Raw genomic sequence first — 19469 nt, forward strand, 5'->3', positions numbered from 1 at the left:
ATCTGCTGGAGTGAGGCAAACGGTGCCAGGTGGTCCTTAGTAGGGTAGCAGAAAGATGCAAAGTTTAAGGCCAGTGTCTGGAAACAGGCTGAATGTTTGGCATGTAGAATGTCTGTTAGGGACCCACACTTGTGTAAGGGAGTAGATGCCAAAACTACAGTGTAGGCCCAACAAAGTTCTGGCTCACTTCACATGGAGCTCTGAGGAATGTACAGACTGTAAGCGGAGCCTCTGTGGGCCTTATGTCCCTGCTGTGATAGTCACTGGAGGCTCTAAGGTGCCCCCAACTGCTCCACAAAATGTGGAGGGAGGCAGAAGCGTCTGCTGATGACCCTCTTAGCACTGAACCAGCAGAGGCAGATCCCCTGTGTCTGCCATCCCCATGGGCTCTATGAGCATCTAAGGCTTCACAGTGAAGACGTGCTTGGGTGCAGTTCCAGGAGGAGCTGTTAACCCCTGTGGTCGCCTAAGTCTCCAGAAGCCCCCACTGTTGTGTCCCAACTAGGCTGTGTTTCAAATCATGACCAGACAGAGTGTTTCAGTGGTCACTTTCAGGCCAGTGTCACTTACAACTGTGCTTGCTTCTCCCAAGGCCAAACCATCCGGTTCTGCATGTCTCCTGGAATGATGCTGTTGCCTACTGCACGTGGGCAGGGAAGAGGCTGCCCACAGAGGCAGAGTGGGAGTACAGCTGTAGAGGAGGCCTGCAGAACAGGTACTCACACCAGAAGCCTTGTGCTGTCCACGATGGGTTGACATTCCCTTCCACCCCTTCTTCCTTCCCTTCCCCCCCCTCTTTTTTTTTTTCTCTTCAGCTCTCTGGAACTTGCTGTGGTCAGAAAGTTAATTAATAACAGTTCTTGTTCTTGTTGGATTTCCTTCTTCCTTTGAGGTAGTTTGGTGACAGTGGGGGGGGGGGTGAGGCAACTCTTTAAAAGCCAGGTGTGGAGCCAAATGCTCTCTCCACCGCCTTCCCAGAGCAAGCGCTAGCCACGCACCCCCTCGTGTGTACCCCTCCTCAGAGCTGCTCGGCAGGCTGCCCTGCTTTCAGCATTTTCTTATTTTAGCCATCTTCTTAAGCCATGGTATTCTCTGCTCTAACAGCCATAAGACAGAAAACTCATGTTTGGGTCACATCTTCTAGGAAAAGCTCCTTAAAATAGACAAGCCTTAAAAAAAAGTAGTGTGGTGTGCTGTGCCTGATCATGCTACCATATAAGTCCAGAATGATGCCTCGTTTCTCAGATTTCTAGAAGGCTTCTTTCAGTCACGTCATTTATTTCAGGCTCCTCAGTGGTGAGGAGAGACAGAAGTTGTTGTACATTTGACATGAGTTGTTATAAGGAAAAATTTAAAAATCCCAATTAAATGTTATATTTACGAGTGTATCTTTTAAAGAAAAAAGTTCATCCAGAACAAATGAACATTGTTTGTTCTCTGCCATTGCACCCTTGCTCTTGGCTGCATTCCAGAAGCCTGTGCACCACGCTGATGCCCGTGTCTCTCCTGACAGGCTTTTCCCCTGGGGCAACAAACTGCAGCCCAAAGGCCAGCATTATGCCAACATTTGGCAGGGCGAGTTTCCTGTGACCAACACTGGGGAGGATGGCTTCCAAGGAACTGCACCCGTGAGTAGCCAGGCTTCGAGAGAAGGGCAGTGTCCCTGGGAGCTGAGCAACTGCAGAAATGGGGTGAAAGAACCGGATCTAGCATCACATACCTGAGATACCAGCAGTAGGAAGGTTGAGGCTGGATCTGAAGTTCAAGTTGGTCAAATAGTGAGTTCTAGGCTAGCTTGAGTTGCATGAGACCCCCATCTTTTTTTTTTTCTTTTTTCTTTCTTTCTTTTTTTTTTTTTTGAGACAGGGTTTCTTCATGTAGCCTTGGCTGTCCTGGACTCACTTTGTAGCCCAGGCTGGCCTAGAGTTCACAGAGATCCGCCTGCCTCTGCCTCTCCATGTGCTGGGATTAAAGGCGTGTGCCCTATGCCCGGCTGATAAGACCCCATCTTAAGAACACAAAATCAGGATTAGAGAAATTCTTCAGTGGGTAGGAGGTACTTACTGGGTACAGCAAGTGTGCTGACCCAAGTCACATGTAGAACCCTGGGAGGAGTTCTGGGAGGAGAGAACTGGGAGGAGAGAATACTGGGAGGAGAGAACAGACTCTCATAAGTTGTTTCCTTGTCTCTACACACACTGCGGCATGAGCATGCCCAAATATGTGAGCACATACACATACACACACAAACACATACACACAATCTTAAAAAATCAAAGCAAAGCCCACAAACCAGCTACCCCCCCAAAAAAAAACAAAAACAAAAACTTGACAGGACAAAAGGCATCACTTGTTCTCTGAATGACACTGTTCTCCCTATGTTATCCACCCTCAGGAATGGCAAATGCTAGAAATCATCAGCTATATTTTTAAAGATGCATTTTCCTTTCTGACTGTATAATACATACTATAGATTATTTAGAAAAAGACTACCAGGATGGAGAAGAAATCTAAACTGACCTGGAATTCTGCTTCCCAGGTTAATCTCTATTAGCATTTTGGTCCCTGACCTGCTCATCCTAGGGATTAATGGTGATGGTGGCACTGGCTTTGCAGTGTTGGGAATAGTACAGCATCATATGCCTAGATCTTCTCATTAGTAATGTCCATTTATCTCTTTAAGGTGGGTACTGGTATCCCTGTGATATTCTGAGGTACAGAGATGTAAACTCTTGCTGGGAAATGGCCGAGCTGGATTTGATCAGCTTGGCTTGTTTTTAAAGAGCATGCTCTTAACTTCTCTATTTGCCAGCATGTGTATCTCTGGAGTTCATGTGTCACATATATATTTTCTGTATTGTTTTTCAATCACATTGGATAGAATATGTTAAAGACTTTATTTTTAGTTATGTGTATCAGTGTGGGTATGTGCAGGTGTCCACATAGGCTGAAAGAGAAAGTTGGGTCCCACTAGAATGGGAGTTACATGCAAATACTTCTAAGCTGCCTAACTTTGGTACTGGAAAATGGGTCCTCTGGAAGAGCAGTGCATGCATTAACCACTAAGCTATCTCTAGTCTCCAGATAGAATATTTTAAATCCTACTCTTTCCCTCTTACTGTATGGAACATTTTATTTGTCACTTCTAGGTCATGATCACATTGTCTTTCACTGGCCGGATAACCTGTCACCAAATAAATCCTTATTTGCCTCTGATTGTTATAGATTTGGTTATTTTTACTTCAACTATACTGCAATGAACATCTTGTGTATTCATACTGAGCTTTCTCTGATATTTTAAAAAATAAATTCCCAGCAGCAATCAATGATTAAAGGTTAGAAAACTTCTCTCCATTCCCCTTCCTCACCTTTTCTCTTCCATCAAGAATTGAACCCATTACCTTGCCTGTGGCTAAGCATATGTTCAACCACTGAGATACACTCCCAAGCTAGAAAACTTTCTCACTTAATTGTGTTCTATAGTGCCCATGGCTTGTTTCTTTTTATTGATGAAGAGGAGTTCTCTCATGGAGCTTTTTAGCAACAATACAGTAACCAAGCTGTGTTTAAAAATCCTCTTAGTTTCCTTATTTGAGCTGCTATAACAAAATGCCATAGACTGGATCATTGATAAACAGAAATATGTCTCACAGGTCTGGAAACTAAGAAGTCTAAGATGGAAGCCTCAGTAAGACAGGCATTTGTGTTGATTTGAGGGCACTAAAGAACACTGTGTTCTCATATGGCCAGAGCCAGAGTAATAGCACACTCCCTTCAACCTTGAGCCTGTGTAGAGAAGAACTCATTGTATCAGGCATTCTTTAATCACCTCTATAGGCCACTCTTAGTTCTGTTGAATTAAGGACTAAGTGCCTAAGTTTTGAGGGGAAACCATTCTCTAGACAAGACAAAAACATTTCTGTTTTCTCTTAACACAATGAGGAAAGAAGTTTTGTGGTGGAGAAAGAGCCTATAACTAGGCTATTTTCTTTCAGGAATCTTTGAAACTGCTTCTCTCTCTCTGTCTTTCTCTTTCTCTCACCCTCTCCTTTCTTCTCCCTCTCTCCCTTGGTGACTTCCTTCCTTTTCTCTTTTTCTCTCTCTCTTCCTTTCTTCCTTTTGTCTTCTTTTTTAATTTGCATTTTTTTCCTCGAGAGAATCTTACTGCAGAATCTATTTGTACATCTGACACAGATATGCTATTTGGAATATGACCAAATAGTTAGAAATTTTCATCTTGAAAACTAAATAAGTGAGAGTAAAAGACGGAGAAATTCTTGGAGCAGAAAGAGTGAAGGCACCTGGTCTCAGAGAAACTAGATGTCAGTTTGAGCTACTGTTAGCAGTGCAGTTTGGAGCAGAATTTAATTTAAAAAAAAAGTTGCTTGGGAATACTTAGTCCTACATAAACACAAGATGCAGTCATGTTTGTATCCAGTTCCATGTATGTGAGTTACATATATGTTAAGCCAACACAAAGTGATGGGAGATGATGCATTATTCAGTAGAGGCAAAAAAGGCAAATCAAGCCATCTGGTGGTTGGGCCCTCTTCAGTTTCTTTCAGGATAGCTGCTTCACTCCCAGGCACATCTTTGTATTTGGTAAAATATTTGAGGTCTTTGGGAGGAAGGATTTCTACTTTTCTTCAGCCTTTAAATGGATGACAAGCCTCTTGGTAGGGAGCAAGATGTGGTGTGAGGGCTTCTAGGGGGCCTCTTGGCCAGCAGAAGTGCTAGAGCAAAATGTCAGTGGTGGTGCCTGTTGTGGGCATGCTGTCAAACTCCAGGAAGGGCACCGGTTGTCTGGGCCAGTGAGATGCTCAGTGGCTTGCCACCTAGCTAGGCAATCTGAATTTGATCCCTGGAACCCATATGATTGAAGGAGATAGACTTCCATTAGCCAACCTCTGACCTCCACATACACATTGTGATACATGGGTGTGTATGCTCTCTCTCTGTCTCTTTTTCTATGTCTCTGTCTATCTGCCTGCCTGCCTGCCTGTCTCTCTGTAATTAATAAAAAGATGTTAGTTGTTACAGAGAGCAGGGGAGTAGCTTCACATGTAGGTGCAGGAAGCACCGAAAATTGATAGCACTGCCTGCCAAATTCATTTCCAACCACCTCTGGATGTGAACACATGAAAGATCCTGGAGGAAGGATGGCCTTGGCAGGACGGGGCTCCCTCAAAGCATGTTACAATAAACTCTGAATCCAGGGCATTGCTCAGACGGAGCAGACCTTAGTTGTTATAGTAACAGCGTTCAAATGAGAGCTGTGAAGGTCAAAGTACAGAACCATCCACATGCTCAGCTGTGGAACAGAATCATGTTGTCCTGAGAGATGGGCAGGCTCCATTCCAGAGGCACAGGTGACAGCCACCATTGTCTCTGTTGTTTGAAGAAGTCTGTGAAAGCTGTAACAAACCAGATACATAATGTAAGCCCTGGTAAATGTTAGTAGGAGGCCACAATAAAACTGCTTTGAGACTCACAGATATTTCCTGTGATTACCACCACAGTATTGTATGTTCATTTAGTTAGGTGAGCTAGAAAAAAAAAGAAACAAGCCATTTCTGGTTACCTTTGTAAACAACACAAAGCTCAGAGATCCTGGTACACACACACACACACAAACAGAGAGAGACAGACAGACAGACAGACAGAGAGGTCTGTATGAGATAGGGATGCTCTGCAGATCTGCAGATATTGTTATGGTCCTGTGGAATGAGCACTAAGGTACACAAGCTCCTGCTCTGCCTTTCCATTGTTGGGCATTAGAGTGTTTGACACTGCAGTCAGCAGGTGTCTGCAGAATTTACCAGAGGACACTGCTAACCCAGATACCAGGATAAAATGGATACAGTTACCAGGAGCCCTGAAGGAACCTGAAACTAGACGTGGTCAAGGATGAGGCAAGTCTCAGAGGGGTCGTGTCTGTGTTAGGTGTGAGACCACTGTCTTTAAGTTGAGTTGATGCTTACAAAAATCACCTTGGGTTGACCTGAACTATCTTTACTGTCAGCATGTTCTGGGAAGCTGAGGACAGGAATTTAACTTATTTGTTCATTTTCATTTTTAAGACAGGGTCAGGCTAGTATCAAACACCCAGTGCTCCTACCTAGACTCTTTGAATGTTGAGCATAAGGAGCTGAATGTGTATTCTGCATTTCACTGTTACATTATCATTAATCCATTTTGTGTTTTAATGCTTATCAACTCATGTGCCTGAAAATTAGCATTTCAAGAAAGATTTGTCTTTTCTATTTGTTTTCCTCTGAGCAAGCTTTGGTTAGTGTGATTCATATAACCATGAGCAGTGGGAAATTCATTTCCCATACTGACATACATATAATGTTAGTAATTAAGAGGGTAGTAACCTTAAGATTTTACCTCAAATATCCTATTATTTAAACCTTTGATCAGGCACTGTTACTTTGCTGTTTAGGACTAATAGCACCGATGAAGGTTGGCACAGATTCTTGAGAGCACCTCTGCCTCTACCTTCTAGAAGCTTGAAGGTGGATTTCTTCCTCCAGAATGTGTGTTTCAGTTTCTTATTCTCCCCACATGCCTCATGGCATCCTCTACTTTCTCCCCTCAGCCAACTCATCTCTTCTTATTCCCTTGAGCTTAGTCCGAGGGCCCCTTTCTGGTCACCTTCATGTTGCTGAACAAAATAGCTTATGCTGTGGCCTCCACTCCCTCTTGTCTCTTATATTTGGATCGCAGGGCCTTATTCCAAGGAATGCCTAGATCGCCCCGCCTGAGTTTGCCCTTGTGATTTATGTGTGTGAGAGAGGGTCTGATGTGGCCCAAGCTGACCTCAGACTCACTGTGCAGCCCAGGGTGGTCTTGACCCTCCTGCCTTCCTGTCTCTGCCTCCCAAGTGGTAGGGTTGCCTGCGTGCCTGTCATGACCAGCTCTCTAGAGCTGACTTTTTAGTTTAGAGACATTCTCTTTTTCTTCCCTCATTAAACTCTTTAAGATCTCTTTGCCACTGAGCCCCTCCCTGCCCGTACTGGCCGCACATGGCATTTCTGAATGAGCCAAGGCTGTTTCCATAGTAAATGCTGATTATGGAAGCAGCATGGTGGGATTTTTCGACTTTTCCAGCTCATCTCCATGAACTTCTTTTCAGTGGCTTCCTAACTTTGATTGAAATGCACTGAATTGCCCAAGCAGCAGATGCTTCCGTATTCATGTGTAGATGTAAAACCATCTGAAACCACGTAGACATGAATGTTAGTTTATTCATTCTTACAGTCTTACTTTGTTAGTATGGAAAAGCATGAATTATGAGAAGAGAAAAAAAGTTTCCAAAGATAACTTTTTTTTTCATCACAAACTGATTTTTTTTTAATGTCTATTGAAAAGAGGTGAAAGAATTTCTTCCCCAAGGATTATTTTTGTGCCTTTAATTTTTTATGATATGCTCCCCTCCCTGCCTGTTGTGGAGACCAAACCTAAGGCCTCTCAAGCAAGCACTCTACCACTGAGCTAAACCTCCAGTCCTGGTTGGGAGAATTTTTAAATCACGAAACTGACCAGTGACCTGAGTTGACTGTTGTTCAGTCTGAGTTGTCTCCTCTTGCCCTCTGTCTTACATAAACTTCACCTTGCTTGTGTGCCTGTGGGTGTTACCCAGCACTCTCTGACCTGCCTTTGAATCATGCCGTGACCCTTGGTGGATGTGTAATTTGCTGTAGACCGCTGCAGTCCAGAGACCTGCTGTCAGAAACACATGGGATAATGAGCTAACAGTTTCCTTATTCCATGACAGCGACTGAGGCTCAGAGATAAGGTGGTAAACTGGATGGAGCTTGTGGAGAGGGCAGTGTTGGGTTGGCGTCTATGGCCCTGAAAGACACTGTGTGCCTGGAAAAGCTGATTTTTAGTAACAGGACTTACATCGATACTAGAAGGACATTTCGGTTAATGATTTTGAAGGCCTAAATACTCTGTGTCTGCACACATGCACACACAGGAACACACATGCATGTTCACGTGTGTACATATGCATATGCACACACATGTTCTCACATGCACCCTCTCACCCATGCCAGCAAAGCCTGTGTACTTACCACTAGTGTTAGTCACTAGTGACAATTAATTCACCAGTTCCAGGCCGCTTAATAAATTCCTCTTGTGTTTATAAACTCCTTTTGAATACTTAAAGTAAAAAACGAAACAGAGGGGCAGGGCTTTTTGCTTTTATGTTGTCCAGGTTGGTTTTCTGATAGGTGGGGATGAAGATTGATATTCATATTCTGAAATAAATAGGTCTTGGTTCATTCATGTACCAAAGAGATCTTTAAAGCAAGGTGAGTAACTGGTCAGTGTTGTTTTTTTATTTGTAGGTTGATGCCTTTCCTCCCAATGGCTATGGCTTGTACAACATAGTGGGGAACGCATGGGAGTGGACCTCAGACTGGTGGGCGGTTCACCATTCTGCTGAGGAAACCGTCAACCCAGTGAGTATCTGGTACAGCGGGCTTGTTTCTTGAATGGTGACACTTGTCCTCTAAGCAGACAACAGCGAGGATTTCATGTGTTTGTCTTGATATCAACCTTACATTTCCCTAAACAAATGCCAATCGCTCGTCTCATTTCAGCTGTAGAGCCCTTTATAAAAATGTCTTATTTCATGTGCCACTGGATTGTGATAATGGTGACTATTTTGGTCATTTACCTATGCTTCATCTCATAAACTTGAACAAAGTGTGATGCTTAAATGGCTTCAAAATTCATTACTGTTTTAATATTAAGTGATAAGATCCACTAGGTGGCATTTTTCATGAAACTCTTGGCCTGGGTTGTGATGAGTCCAGATTTTGATTCAGCAGCAGCATTTGAAGAAAATGAGGATGGGTAAATGCGGAGTCAGGAACTTGAGCCACTTAGAGGTTGTTTCACAAGCTTGTCTATATAACAGGAGAGAGCACTATATTCTTCAGGAATAGAAGACCGTCTTGTCCCTCTGAGCTTTACTCACTCTGCTTTGTAAAGAATGCTGAACACAAGGTCCCTTCCTCTACAGCCAAGCTGTCCAGTACCGTACATCAAAACAGATTTGAAATGAGTATGTGTTTGGACAGTTCCTTCTTTATAAAGAACATCTTCTTGTCCTTGAACACATTGTAGGTGGAATATATAATAGTTCCATTTCTAACAAATGTAGGCATTCGTTAGTATGACCAAAGAACAGTACTAAAACCAGTCCCACTGGAAATGCTCTATCCTTAACCTTTTGCAGCACCTAGAACATTCATTCTTTAGTTAGGTTAGCCAGTTTAGAGTTATTGAAAAACCTGTTGGACTCCATGCCTCAGGCTATTTTCAGAATGTTCGGATAAGTTTCTGTTTGATATGCTTAATTTGTTTTCACAGAAAAAATATGTGGGCTGCTCATGAATAATCCAGAGATATGTATCTACTTTTCTGGGAGTGCAGATGAAAAGGCTGAGTTCTTTCGAAACTCTACCCACCCTTTCCTTTCCTTTCTGGCAAGGCTGGTGGAGGTAGAGGTCAAACAACCTGTGTCTCCGAGTGGGAATAAGGTTGTGCATATTTGGGGAGGCTGTACTTGGAGCAGCCACTCTCTCCACTGGCAAGGCGTGACTTGGCATTTGCTGTCAGAGGCAGAAATAGATTTTTCCCTGTCAGATTAAAGCATCTGCATGCTTGGAAGGGGCTGTGCAAGGCTCCAGAATCTTGGCAAGTTGTGAATGTATCTATCTGACCATCTGGTGTTGAGCTGAGTACTCATTAGCATTCACTTTTGTAGAGGTTTGACTTTTTCCTAAGAATTTGTAGGAAAATTCACATTTTCACTAGTTTCAGGCCATTTCCTGGATGTCACTCTTTTTCTACTGAAATGGTCCCATTGAGATTCTTCTTTGTCACAGTGGTCTCATTTGCTTTATGATTTGATGGGGTTTCAATTCAACCATTTTTGAGAACTAAATCCCAAATAAGTGATGCCATCATTGAGATGTTACGGCTTTCTTTACCCAGTAGACCAGCTGTCATCATTGTCTTTCATCAGTTTCCTCATCAGCTGCCTAGGTGAACTTCCTGCCTTCACTCAGTCTGCCATCTTTCAACAAGAGTGGTCTTTGTGCAGAACAAATCCAATATTGTTACTTTTCCATTCAGATTCATGTATAAGTGTTCTCTCTCTCTCTCTCCCTCTTCTTCCCCATCTTCCCTTTCTCCTCCCCCTCCCTTCCTCCCTCTAGCCCTCTCTCCTCTCTTCTCTCTCTCTTGAGTTGTAGTCTTGTTGCATAGCCCAATCTGGCTTGGAGCTCACTATATAACCCAGACTGGCCTTGAACTAGGAATTCTCTTGTTTTTGCCTTCAGTGTGCTGCTGGAATTACAGGTTTGTTTCAATATGCCTGGTTCTGAATGACTTCTTGCTGTCTACAAACTAAAGAAAGGGTAACTTATCAATATGACTCTAAAAGCCAAATATGATTTAGCCTTTGCTATTCTCTTTTTTAGATAATTTTAACTATGAAATGTTACAGAATTTCTTCTACAGAGGAGTAGAGAAAGCACCATAATAGGAACCTGCATATCTGCTTTTTTTTTTTCCTTTTTTGTAATCAAAGAAAAAAGGTAAAAGAACAAAAGTTGTTCTTACTGGCACTTGGTGCTGTCAGTATTTTATGCTTCAGCTCCTCTGCTCAGTGTTTAGTACTATTTTACTGTGTGTTTTCAGTAAAATACTTTTAAAAAACTTATTTTTTTAATTTTTATTTTATGTGTATGAGTACTTTGCCTGCCTGCATGTGTCTGTACCAAGTGGGTATGTGTTGTATACAAAATTAACTGTATACAAAAATAACTAAAAAAAAAAAAAATCAGTAGCCCTCTTTTATACAAGTGAAACAGGCTGAGAAACAAATCAGGGAAACAACAGCCTTCACAATGGCCACAGGTAATATAAAATATCTTAGTGTAATTCTAAACAAGCAAGTGAAAGATCTGTGTGACAAGAATTTCAAGTATTTGAAAAAAGAAATCAAAGAAAATTTTAGAAGATGGAAAGATCTCCCATGCTCATGGATCAGTAGGATTAACATATTAAAAATGGCCATCCTGCCAAAATCCAACTACAGATTCAATGCAGTTTCTATCAAACTTCTAACACAATTATTAAAGACCTTGAAAGAGTAACCATTAACTTCATATGGAAAAATAAAAGATCCAGAATAGCTAAAAAAAAAAAAAAAAAAAAAAAAAAAATCTGTACAATAAAAGAACTTCTGGAGGTATCACCATCCCTGATTTCAAGTTGTATTGTAGAGCAATAGTAATAAAAACAGCATGGAATTGACATAAAAACTGACAGGTCCACCAATGGAATTAAATAGAAGACCCAGTAATAAACCCACATATCTATGGACACCTGATTTTTGACAAAGATGCCAAAACTATACAATGGAAAAAAGAAAGCACCTTCAACAAATGGTGCTGGTCTAACTGGATGTCCACATGTAGAAAAATGCAAAGGATCCATATTTATTGCCCTGCACCAAACTCAAGTCCCAAGTGGGTCAAAGACCTCAATATAAAGCCAGATATACTAAATCTATTAGAAGAGAAAGTGATGAAAAGCCTTGGACTCATTGGCACAGCAGACAAATCCTGAAAAGAATAATAACAGCTCTAAGATCATCAATTAATAAATGGGACCTCATGAAACTGAAAAGCTTCTGAAAGGCAAAGGGCACTGTCAGTAAGACAAAATATCAGCCTACAGATTGGAAAAAGATCTTCACTAATCCTATATTCAGTAGAGGGCTAATATCCCAAAATATATAAAGAATTCAAGAAGTTATACACCAACAAACCAAATAACCCAATTAAAAAGTGGGGTACGGCAAATGTCCTTGTTGTATATTTGAACATCTTTTGGATATATGCCTAGGAGTAGTATAGCTGGCTCTTGAGGAAGCGCTATTCCTAATTGTCTGAGAAAGCTCCAGATTGGTTTCCAATGTGGTTGTACAAGTTTACATTCCTACCAGCCATGGAGGAGGGTTCCTCTTTCTTCATATCCTCTCCAGCATGTGTTGTCAATTGAGTTTTTTATATTATTTGCTCAACCATGTTCGTAGCAGCTTTATTTGTATTAGCCAGAAGCTGGGAAACAACCCAGATGTCCCTCAGTTGAGGAATGGATACAGAAATTGTGGTACATTTACACAATGAAATACTATTCAGCAATTAAAAACAAAGAAATCACGAAATTTGCAGGCAAATGGTCAGATCTAGGAAAGATCATCCTGAGTCAGGTATCCCAGAAGCAGAAAGACACACATGTTATGTACTCACTTATAAGTGGATATTAGACATCTCATATAGGCTAATCATACTAAAATCTGTACACCTAAGGAAGCTAATCAAGAAGGAGGACCCTGAGTAAGATGCTCAAGCCTCATTCTCAAAGGGAAATGACATGGACATTGAAAGAGGAAGATAACAGGAAACAAGACAGGAGCCTATCACAGAGGGCCTCTGAAAGTCTCCACCCAGCAGGCTATCAAAATATATGCTGAGACTCATAGCCAAACTTTGGGCAGAGTATAGGGAATCTTATGAAAGAAGGGAGAGATAGAAAGACCTGGAGGGAAAAGGAGAGCAACAGAACCAAAAAATCTGGGCCCAGTGGTCTTTTCTGAGACTGAAAAACTCCAAACAAGGACCATGCATGGAGATAACCTAGAACCCCTGCACAAAAGTAGCCCATGGAAGCTCAGTGTCCAAGAGAGTTCCCCAGTAATAGAAACAGGGACCATTTGACATGAACTCATGGGCTGGCTTTTTGATCACCTTCCCCTGAGGGGGGTACAGCCTTACCAGTCCACAGAGGAAGACAATGCAGCCAGTCCTGATGAGACCTGATAGATTAGGGTCAGATGGAAAAGGAGGAGGACCTCCCTTATCATTGGACTGGGGGAGGGGCATAGGAGAAGAAGAGGGAGGGTGGGTGGAATTGGGAGGGGTTAGGGAGGGGGCTACAGCTGGGATACAAAGTGAATAAACTGTAATTAATAAAAATTTAAAAAATTTAAAAAAGTGGAGCACAGAGCTAAACCAAGGATTCTTAACAGGATTCTCTAATGGTTGAGAAACACTTAAATGTTCAATCTTCTTAGTCATCAGGGAAATGCAAATCAAAACGACCCTGAGATTCTATCTTACACTGGTCAGAAAGGCTAAGGTCAAAACCTCAAGTGACAGCATACGTTGCTAAGGATGTGGAGCAAGGGGAACACTCCTCCATTGCTGGTGGGAGTACAACCCCTTTGGAAATCAGTCTAGAGTTTCTCAGAAAACTGGGAATAGATCTGCCTCAAGGCCCAGCTACACTGTGGGAATCAGGAACCGAGTGGATGGGGAGTGAGTGGTGACGGAGCTCATGCGGAATCTCCGGAATCAGACTCCAGAGACCATACTCAAAGTTGCAGATCTAACTTTACTATCTGGTGGAACAGCCTTTAAAGGATTGAAAGGCCAATCAGATCATCCCTTGCTAGCTTCAAGCACCAGTAACAATCAGTCATGTTGGTGTAACTATAAGGAAATGTGGGAAATGTGTGTGCCTGGGGGTGGGGAAGGCAAGGTCGCTTTAGGAGACTTCCATGTAAGGAAGGGGAAACAGTTGCCACCTTAGCCTCAGATCCATTTTGAGATCGGTAGATGAAAGTAGCCTTGTGAGTGCTGGGAATCAACACCCTCCCTTTGCTCCTCAGTGATGAGCTGTCTCTCTAGTCCCACAGTCATTTTGCAATGTACCCTTATTAAGAAACATTTGGCTAACCTGTTGATCTTTTTTGTTCTTGTTTTTTGGCCACATCTCGTTTTCAAATGTATGTATTTTTGATTGAATATCAGACATTGTATGTGGGAAAACTGAGGCAGGTTTTCGGGGTCTAGCTGGGGCAATCTTTCTCTAGACCATCTTTACCTTTGCTTCTGTGTCACATTAGCCTAATCCAGTTAGGAACTGGAGTTTCTGAAGCAGAACCCATTGCCAGTTCACTCTGGTTCTTCAAGGAACCAACCAAGAGACTAGGGAAGACTCCTGGGAGGGCTGCGAACCCCAGATTTTTGTTTCCTGAAGGCTGTAAGTGGGTTGGAAGTTGTTAAGCACCTGCTGCCATTTGAGTAGGCAGATCTCTGGGGAATGCTTTCTGGGATTTGGCTCTGCAATTCTTGCAGCTGTAGAGGCTCTTGCCTGGTTTGACCAGTTCCTATTTCTCTGTGAGGGCCTAATTTGTTTGCCTTTCTTCCCTAATGGTTTGTGTATCTTTAGTGCTTAGCAAAGGACCTAGAGTATAACCATTAATCCCATAGTAAGGCCAGTTCCAGAGACTTAGACCTGCAACACTTCAGTCTCTGTCCAAACTCCAGGTGTTCCGAAAGCGAAGTTAGAAGTAGACATCTTCGTGGAGAGTTTTGACCACAGTGCCTGTGTAAGCATTTCAACCCAGAATCTGACCTCTTTAGTGCCTTGTACTTTCTTAATGCTAGTTTCAAGATGAGCTCATAGCAAGTAATTTTTAAAACTGCTTTGGAGAGCTTGGGAAAAGTCAGCTGTTCCCATGCACAGGTTAGTCAGGAAATAACCGTTTTCTTATTCAGTGGCTTCTAGGAAGCAAAAGTTAATCATTAGTTTTTATTTTATTGGCCTGAAAATCAGCAAAGCAGGTTGTAGAAACAGCCCAGCATACTTTGTACATAAAGTCTTAAGAGAAAATAAGATATTTAGCCATGTGCCATGAGGATCAGTTTAGTTTGCTTGTTTGTGTGCGTCTGTCCATCTGTCAGTTCCCTGTAGGTGTTTGCAGAGCACCCACACAGTCAACCCGAAGTGTAGCCATTTGCTATGATATATCTTAAACACATAAAATATAGAAAAAATTTTAGTAATTTATTTATTTTTGTGTACATTTGGTATTTGGCCTATATGTATGTCTATGTGAGGGTGTTGGAGCCTCTGAAACTGGAGTTACAGACAATTGTGAACTGCCATATGGGTGCTGGGAATTGAACCTGGGTCCTCTGGAAGAGCAGCCAGTGCTCTTAACCTCCGAGCCATCTCTTCAGCCTCCTAAAATATAGAAATTTAAAAACATTATTTGTTTGTTTGTTTTCTTTCTCATTTGCTTACATCTGGGCCCCATATTATCTATGACAATATGTAGTGCTTTCAAAAAAAATTGAGGTTAAAAAAAAAAAGTAAGAGATTATTTAATGTTCTGATTTCCTACCCTTGCTTAGTCACTATGGCTACCAGGTACCATCTGACGTGCACATGATGACCTGATGGGATAGTGTGATTTATAGTGTTTATATTATCTTTCTGATTTGAAGAGCAGCACAATTGTATCTAAACAGGGTTGTTTGTTTGTTGTTTTGTTTGTTTGCTCTGAGACATGGTACAGGATCTCATTCTTTAGCCCAGGCTGGCCTTAAACCGCAACCTTCCATCATGCCTGGCTTAGACAGCTCTCCCTGCCCTGCCATATCCTTGGGGAGAGAATTCTGGCTCTGGAAATATCTGGAGTAGTTTGTATTTTTCTAACTCTACCCTGAACAATAGTGGTATACATATCAATTTAGAGTCCATCTGAGCTTCTTTCTGTATGAGTTGGAAATAGTCTACCCACCTGATGAAATCGTTGGGAGATTAGACATGATAATGTGTGGAGACACTTTACATTTCTGTGTCTCAAAAGTATTGTTTTTCTAGTGTTATGTTTTCTTTATCTATTTGGAATGCTACAGGCTTCTGTCAGCAGAGACACTGTAGAATATTGGCCTGTGCAATTAAAGGGGAAGAAAATTGTGCTTGTGACTACCAATTGCTTCCTAGTCTCACCTTCTTATTTTTGGTTGGCGCAGTCCTTAGTCATCCTTACAATACAAACCTTGCTCATGCTTCCATGCTTGGGACAATGCAGTGATTTAACACAATATTTAAACAATTTTAAATGACACAGCTTATGCAATGGAACCATCAGACTTCCAGCATACTGCTACTTGATTTTTTTTTTTTTAACCTGAGGGTAGTGTGGAGCAGAGATGCTCAGCTTATAGCAGCTTTCCTTCCCATCAGTTATCTCCAGCAGATCTGGCTGTGGAAAGAACACTGAATAGAAAGAGCTGTGGTCAACTTTGGAACACTCGTCAGCCACATTCCCACAGTTCTCACTGTGTTGTGGGGCTGTCCCTGCTGAGGGGGTATACCCAGACACATTCTTCCCCTCCTGCCTGCCAAGGCTTAGCTAGAGATCTGTCTGGTTTCTGTCAAGCTAACTTTTGACTATATATTGTACTGTATAGCTCTAGACAGTTAGGAAGTGTGTGTCTTTTCTCTGGCCTGTTATGATGTGGTAGGGACTTGATCAGGGAGGCTGTAAACCCATCCTTTCTGCCTTCTGGTCCATGAAATGTTTGTTCTTTGTTTCTAAAGACTCTCTGAACCCCCACTAGTCTGCGCATGGCTCATTAAGTGAATTGGGACACACACCAATCCTCCCATTTGAGAGCAGCATGAATAGTAACTGCTGCATCTGCCCAGAGACTTCTTCACTATTGCTTGATTGGTCTTAGGGCCCCAACTTACTTCGTAGGTCCTAAATGCTATGCTTGATTGCTTCTTTTCCATAAATCCTTCTGAAGACTACTTCCCCTGTTTGTAGAACAAAACCACATGCTGCTGACTGACTGACTGTCCTCCTCTGCCTCATGCCTTAGCCTATCTAGGCTCCATTCACAGGCATGTTCATTTACTAAGAATATACTTAGTGCCTAGTCTATACTAGAAACAGGAAGTTGCTTTGCAATTTTTACCTGCTAGAAGACCATTGTTTCTGTGTTTAGTGAGGATATTCTGGGGTGTGAGATTTGAAAGTGAAAAAGAGTGGTGGTGTTAATGGAGTTCACTGATTAACAGCTAATGCGACTACAAAGATGCTTAATGAGTACCAAGGGCAAAGCACGGCGATTGTACTTTTCTTGAGACTTTCAAGAAAGTAATTTTTTGAATGTGGAAAGGAGTATGAGGGGGTTTGAAGAGATAAAAAGGAATAAAGAAATTTTGTAATTAAATTTTGATCTCAAAAACAAAATAAAAGGCCAATCAGTGATGGTGCACGCCTTTAATCCCAGTACTCAGGAGGCAGAGGCAGGCGGATCTTTGTGAGTTCAAGGCCAGCCTGGTCTATAGAGTGAGTTCCAGGACAGTCAGAGGTGCTACACAGAGAAACTGCGTCTCAAAAAACCCCAAAATACATAGAGAGAGAGAGAGAGAGAGAGAGAGAGAGAGAGAGAGAGAGAAAGGAAGGAAGGAAGGAAGGAAGGAAGGAAGGAAGGAAGGAAGGAAGGAAGGAAGAAGGAAAGATGATAGATAGATGACTAGAGCTTTGTTCTCGTGGAAGCTGAAAATTATTGTGGATTAAGTGCTTGTGGGTATTCATTGTGGTTTGTCTCTGTGGTTCTGGGGGAGCTTTTTATCCAGCACAAGAGAACTATTGAGGCACATAAGTCAGTGTTCCACTATTTAGCAACTTTGGCTACATATTCAAACTTGTAATGGGGGTGGAGGTTTCTTTTTTATTTTTTTCTTTATTATTATTATTTATTACAATTTATTCACTTTGTATGTCGGCTGTAGCTTTCTCTCTCATCTTCTCCCAGTCCCACCCTCCCTCCCTCTTGCCCTGCTATGTCACTCCTATAGTCCACTGTTAGGTCTCCTCTCCTACTATCTGATCCTAGCCTATCTGGTCTTATTAGAACTGTCTGGATCTTCTTTCTCTGTGGCCCAGTTAGGCTACCTTGCCAGGGGTAATCAAAGAGGCGGCCACTGAGTCCATGTCAGAGACAGCCTCTGCTCTCTTTTTACTAGGAAACCCACATGGATACTGAGACATGGGCTACATCTGAGCAGGGGTTCTAGGTCCTCTCCATGCACGGTCCTTGGTTAATTCATCAATCTCTGCAGGAGCCCCAAGCCCAGATTTTTAGTTCTGTTGCTCTCCTTGTAGAGCTCCTGTCTCCTCCAGGTCTTTATCTCCCCCTTCTTTCATAAGATTCCCTGTACTCTGCTCAGTGTTTAGCTATGAGCATCTGCTTCAATACCCTGCTGGGTAGAGTCTTTCAGAGGCCGTCTGAGGTATGCTCCTGTCCTGTTCCCTGTCTTCCATCTCTTCCAGAGTCTATCCTGTTTGCACTTCTGAATGAGGATTAAGCCTCTTCCCTGGGTCCTCCTTGTTGTTTAGCTTCTTTAGGACTATAGATTTTAGTATGTTTATCCTATATTATATGGCTAATATCCACTTATAAGTGAGTATATACTGTGTGTGTCTTTCTGCTTCCGGGTTACCTCACTCAGGATGATCTTTTCTAATTGCCACCATTTGCCTGCAAATTTCATGATTTCCTTGTTTTTAATAGCTGAATAGTATTCCATTGTGGAAATGTAGGCGGGGACTTCTTAAGTGAGAAGGGTGAATGCCAGTTCTACTGCTGAAAATATGGCATTTCTTTTCATTGTCATAAAACAAACAACAACAACAAAAAGCATTTTGTTTCCACTTCATTATAAAATTACTATCTTATTAGAAGTTGGAGCTTCCTCAACAGGGAATAGACAATTGTTAGAACTCACTGCTAATCCTGAAAGCTGTCCTGCAGCTTCACTAAGAACCCCGTGGTCAGCAGGAATTCTCCATCACCTGGGGCAGAGTGTAGCTTTATCGTGCCTTCTGTGTGAAGGTGCTGTATCCAACCACAAACTCCTCTGGAGCATCAACTCTCTGACTCTCATTCTTCTTGCTCTCCTGACCAGAAGGCTTTTCAAATTCCTGAAGGCAGTCAAAGCATTTGTCTCTTAGTTTTTCTTTTTCTTCTGTTGTATCTGGGGTAACTTACAATTCAGGGTAACTCAGTTACCTTCTTCTGAACAATGTCAGTGGGAAAAATGTCCAAAACGTATACAGAAGTACATTGAACTGCTTGGAGCTTTTAGTATTTAAATTGTGGATCTTGGGAAATTTGTGTATACATTTTGTACTGTCTCAGGCATGGAATCCAAGTGTGCATATAAAATGCTTCCATATCATAAATAGCTTACATAATAGCCTGAAGGTAATTTTAAATAATATTTTAAACAATTTTGTGTATAAAACAACTTATGCAGTTTGAATCATCAGTCTTTCAGCATACTAATATCTGAATTTTTTTTTTTCTTTTAAACCTGAGGGTAGCTTGGGTAGATGTGCTCAGCTTATGGTAGCTTTCTTTTCCAGAAATTATCTCCAGTAGATCTGGCAGTTTGTAAGTGGAGAGAACACCAAGCCAAAAGAGCTGAAGTCAAAGCCACATTTCTATAGTTCTCACTGTGTTCTGGGGCTGCCCCTACAGTGGGGGTTCACACTGGGCCACAGGAAT

At 42.0% G+C, this 19469-nt stretch overlaps 1 protein-coding gene across 3 annotated transcripts in view; it reads left to right on the forward strand.

Annotated features, from left to right (window-relative positions):
- Positions 1–19469, forward strand: part of Sumf1 (sulfatase modifying factor 1) — an 82524-nt gene that overhangs the window by 29628 nt on the left and 33427 nt on the right. For all 3 annotated transcript variants that reach the window (XM_055628635.1, XM_055628634.1, XM_055628633.1), the window contains exons 4-6: positions 593–715; positions 1514–1628; positions 8358–8471. In XM_055628635.1, the coding sequence (XP_055484610.1) occupies positions 593–715; positions 1514–1628; positions 8358–8471 (352 nt within the window). The remainder of the gene's footprint in view (positions 1–592; positions 716–1513; positions 1629–8357; positions 8472–19469) is intronic.

This window comes from Psammomys obesus, unplaced genomic scaffold (genome assembly GCF_907164565.1).
Source record: "Psammomys obesus unplaced genomic scaffold, mPsaObe1.curated_primary_1811, whole genome shotgun sequence".
In the NCBI taxonomy this organism is placed as follows: Eukaryota; Metazoa; Chordata; class Mammalia; order Rodentia; family Muridae; genus Psammomys; species Psammomys obesus.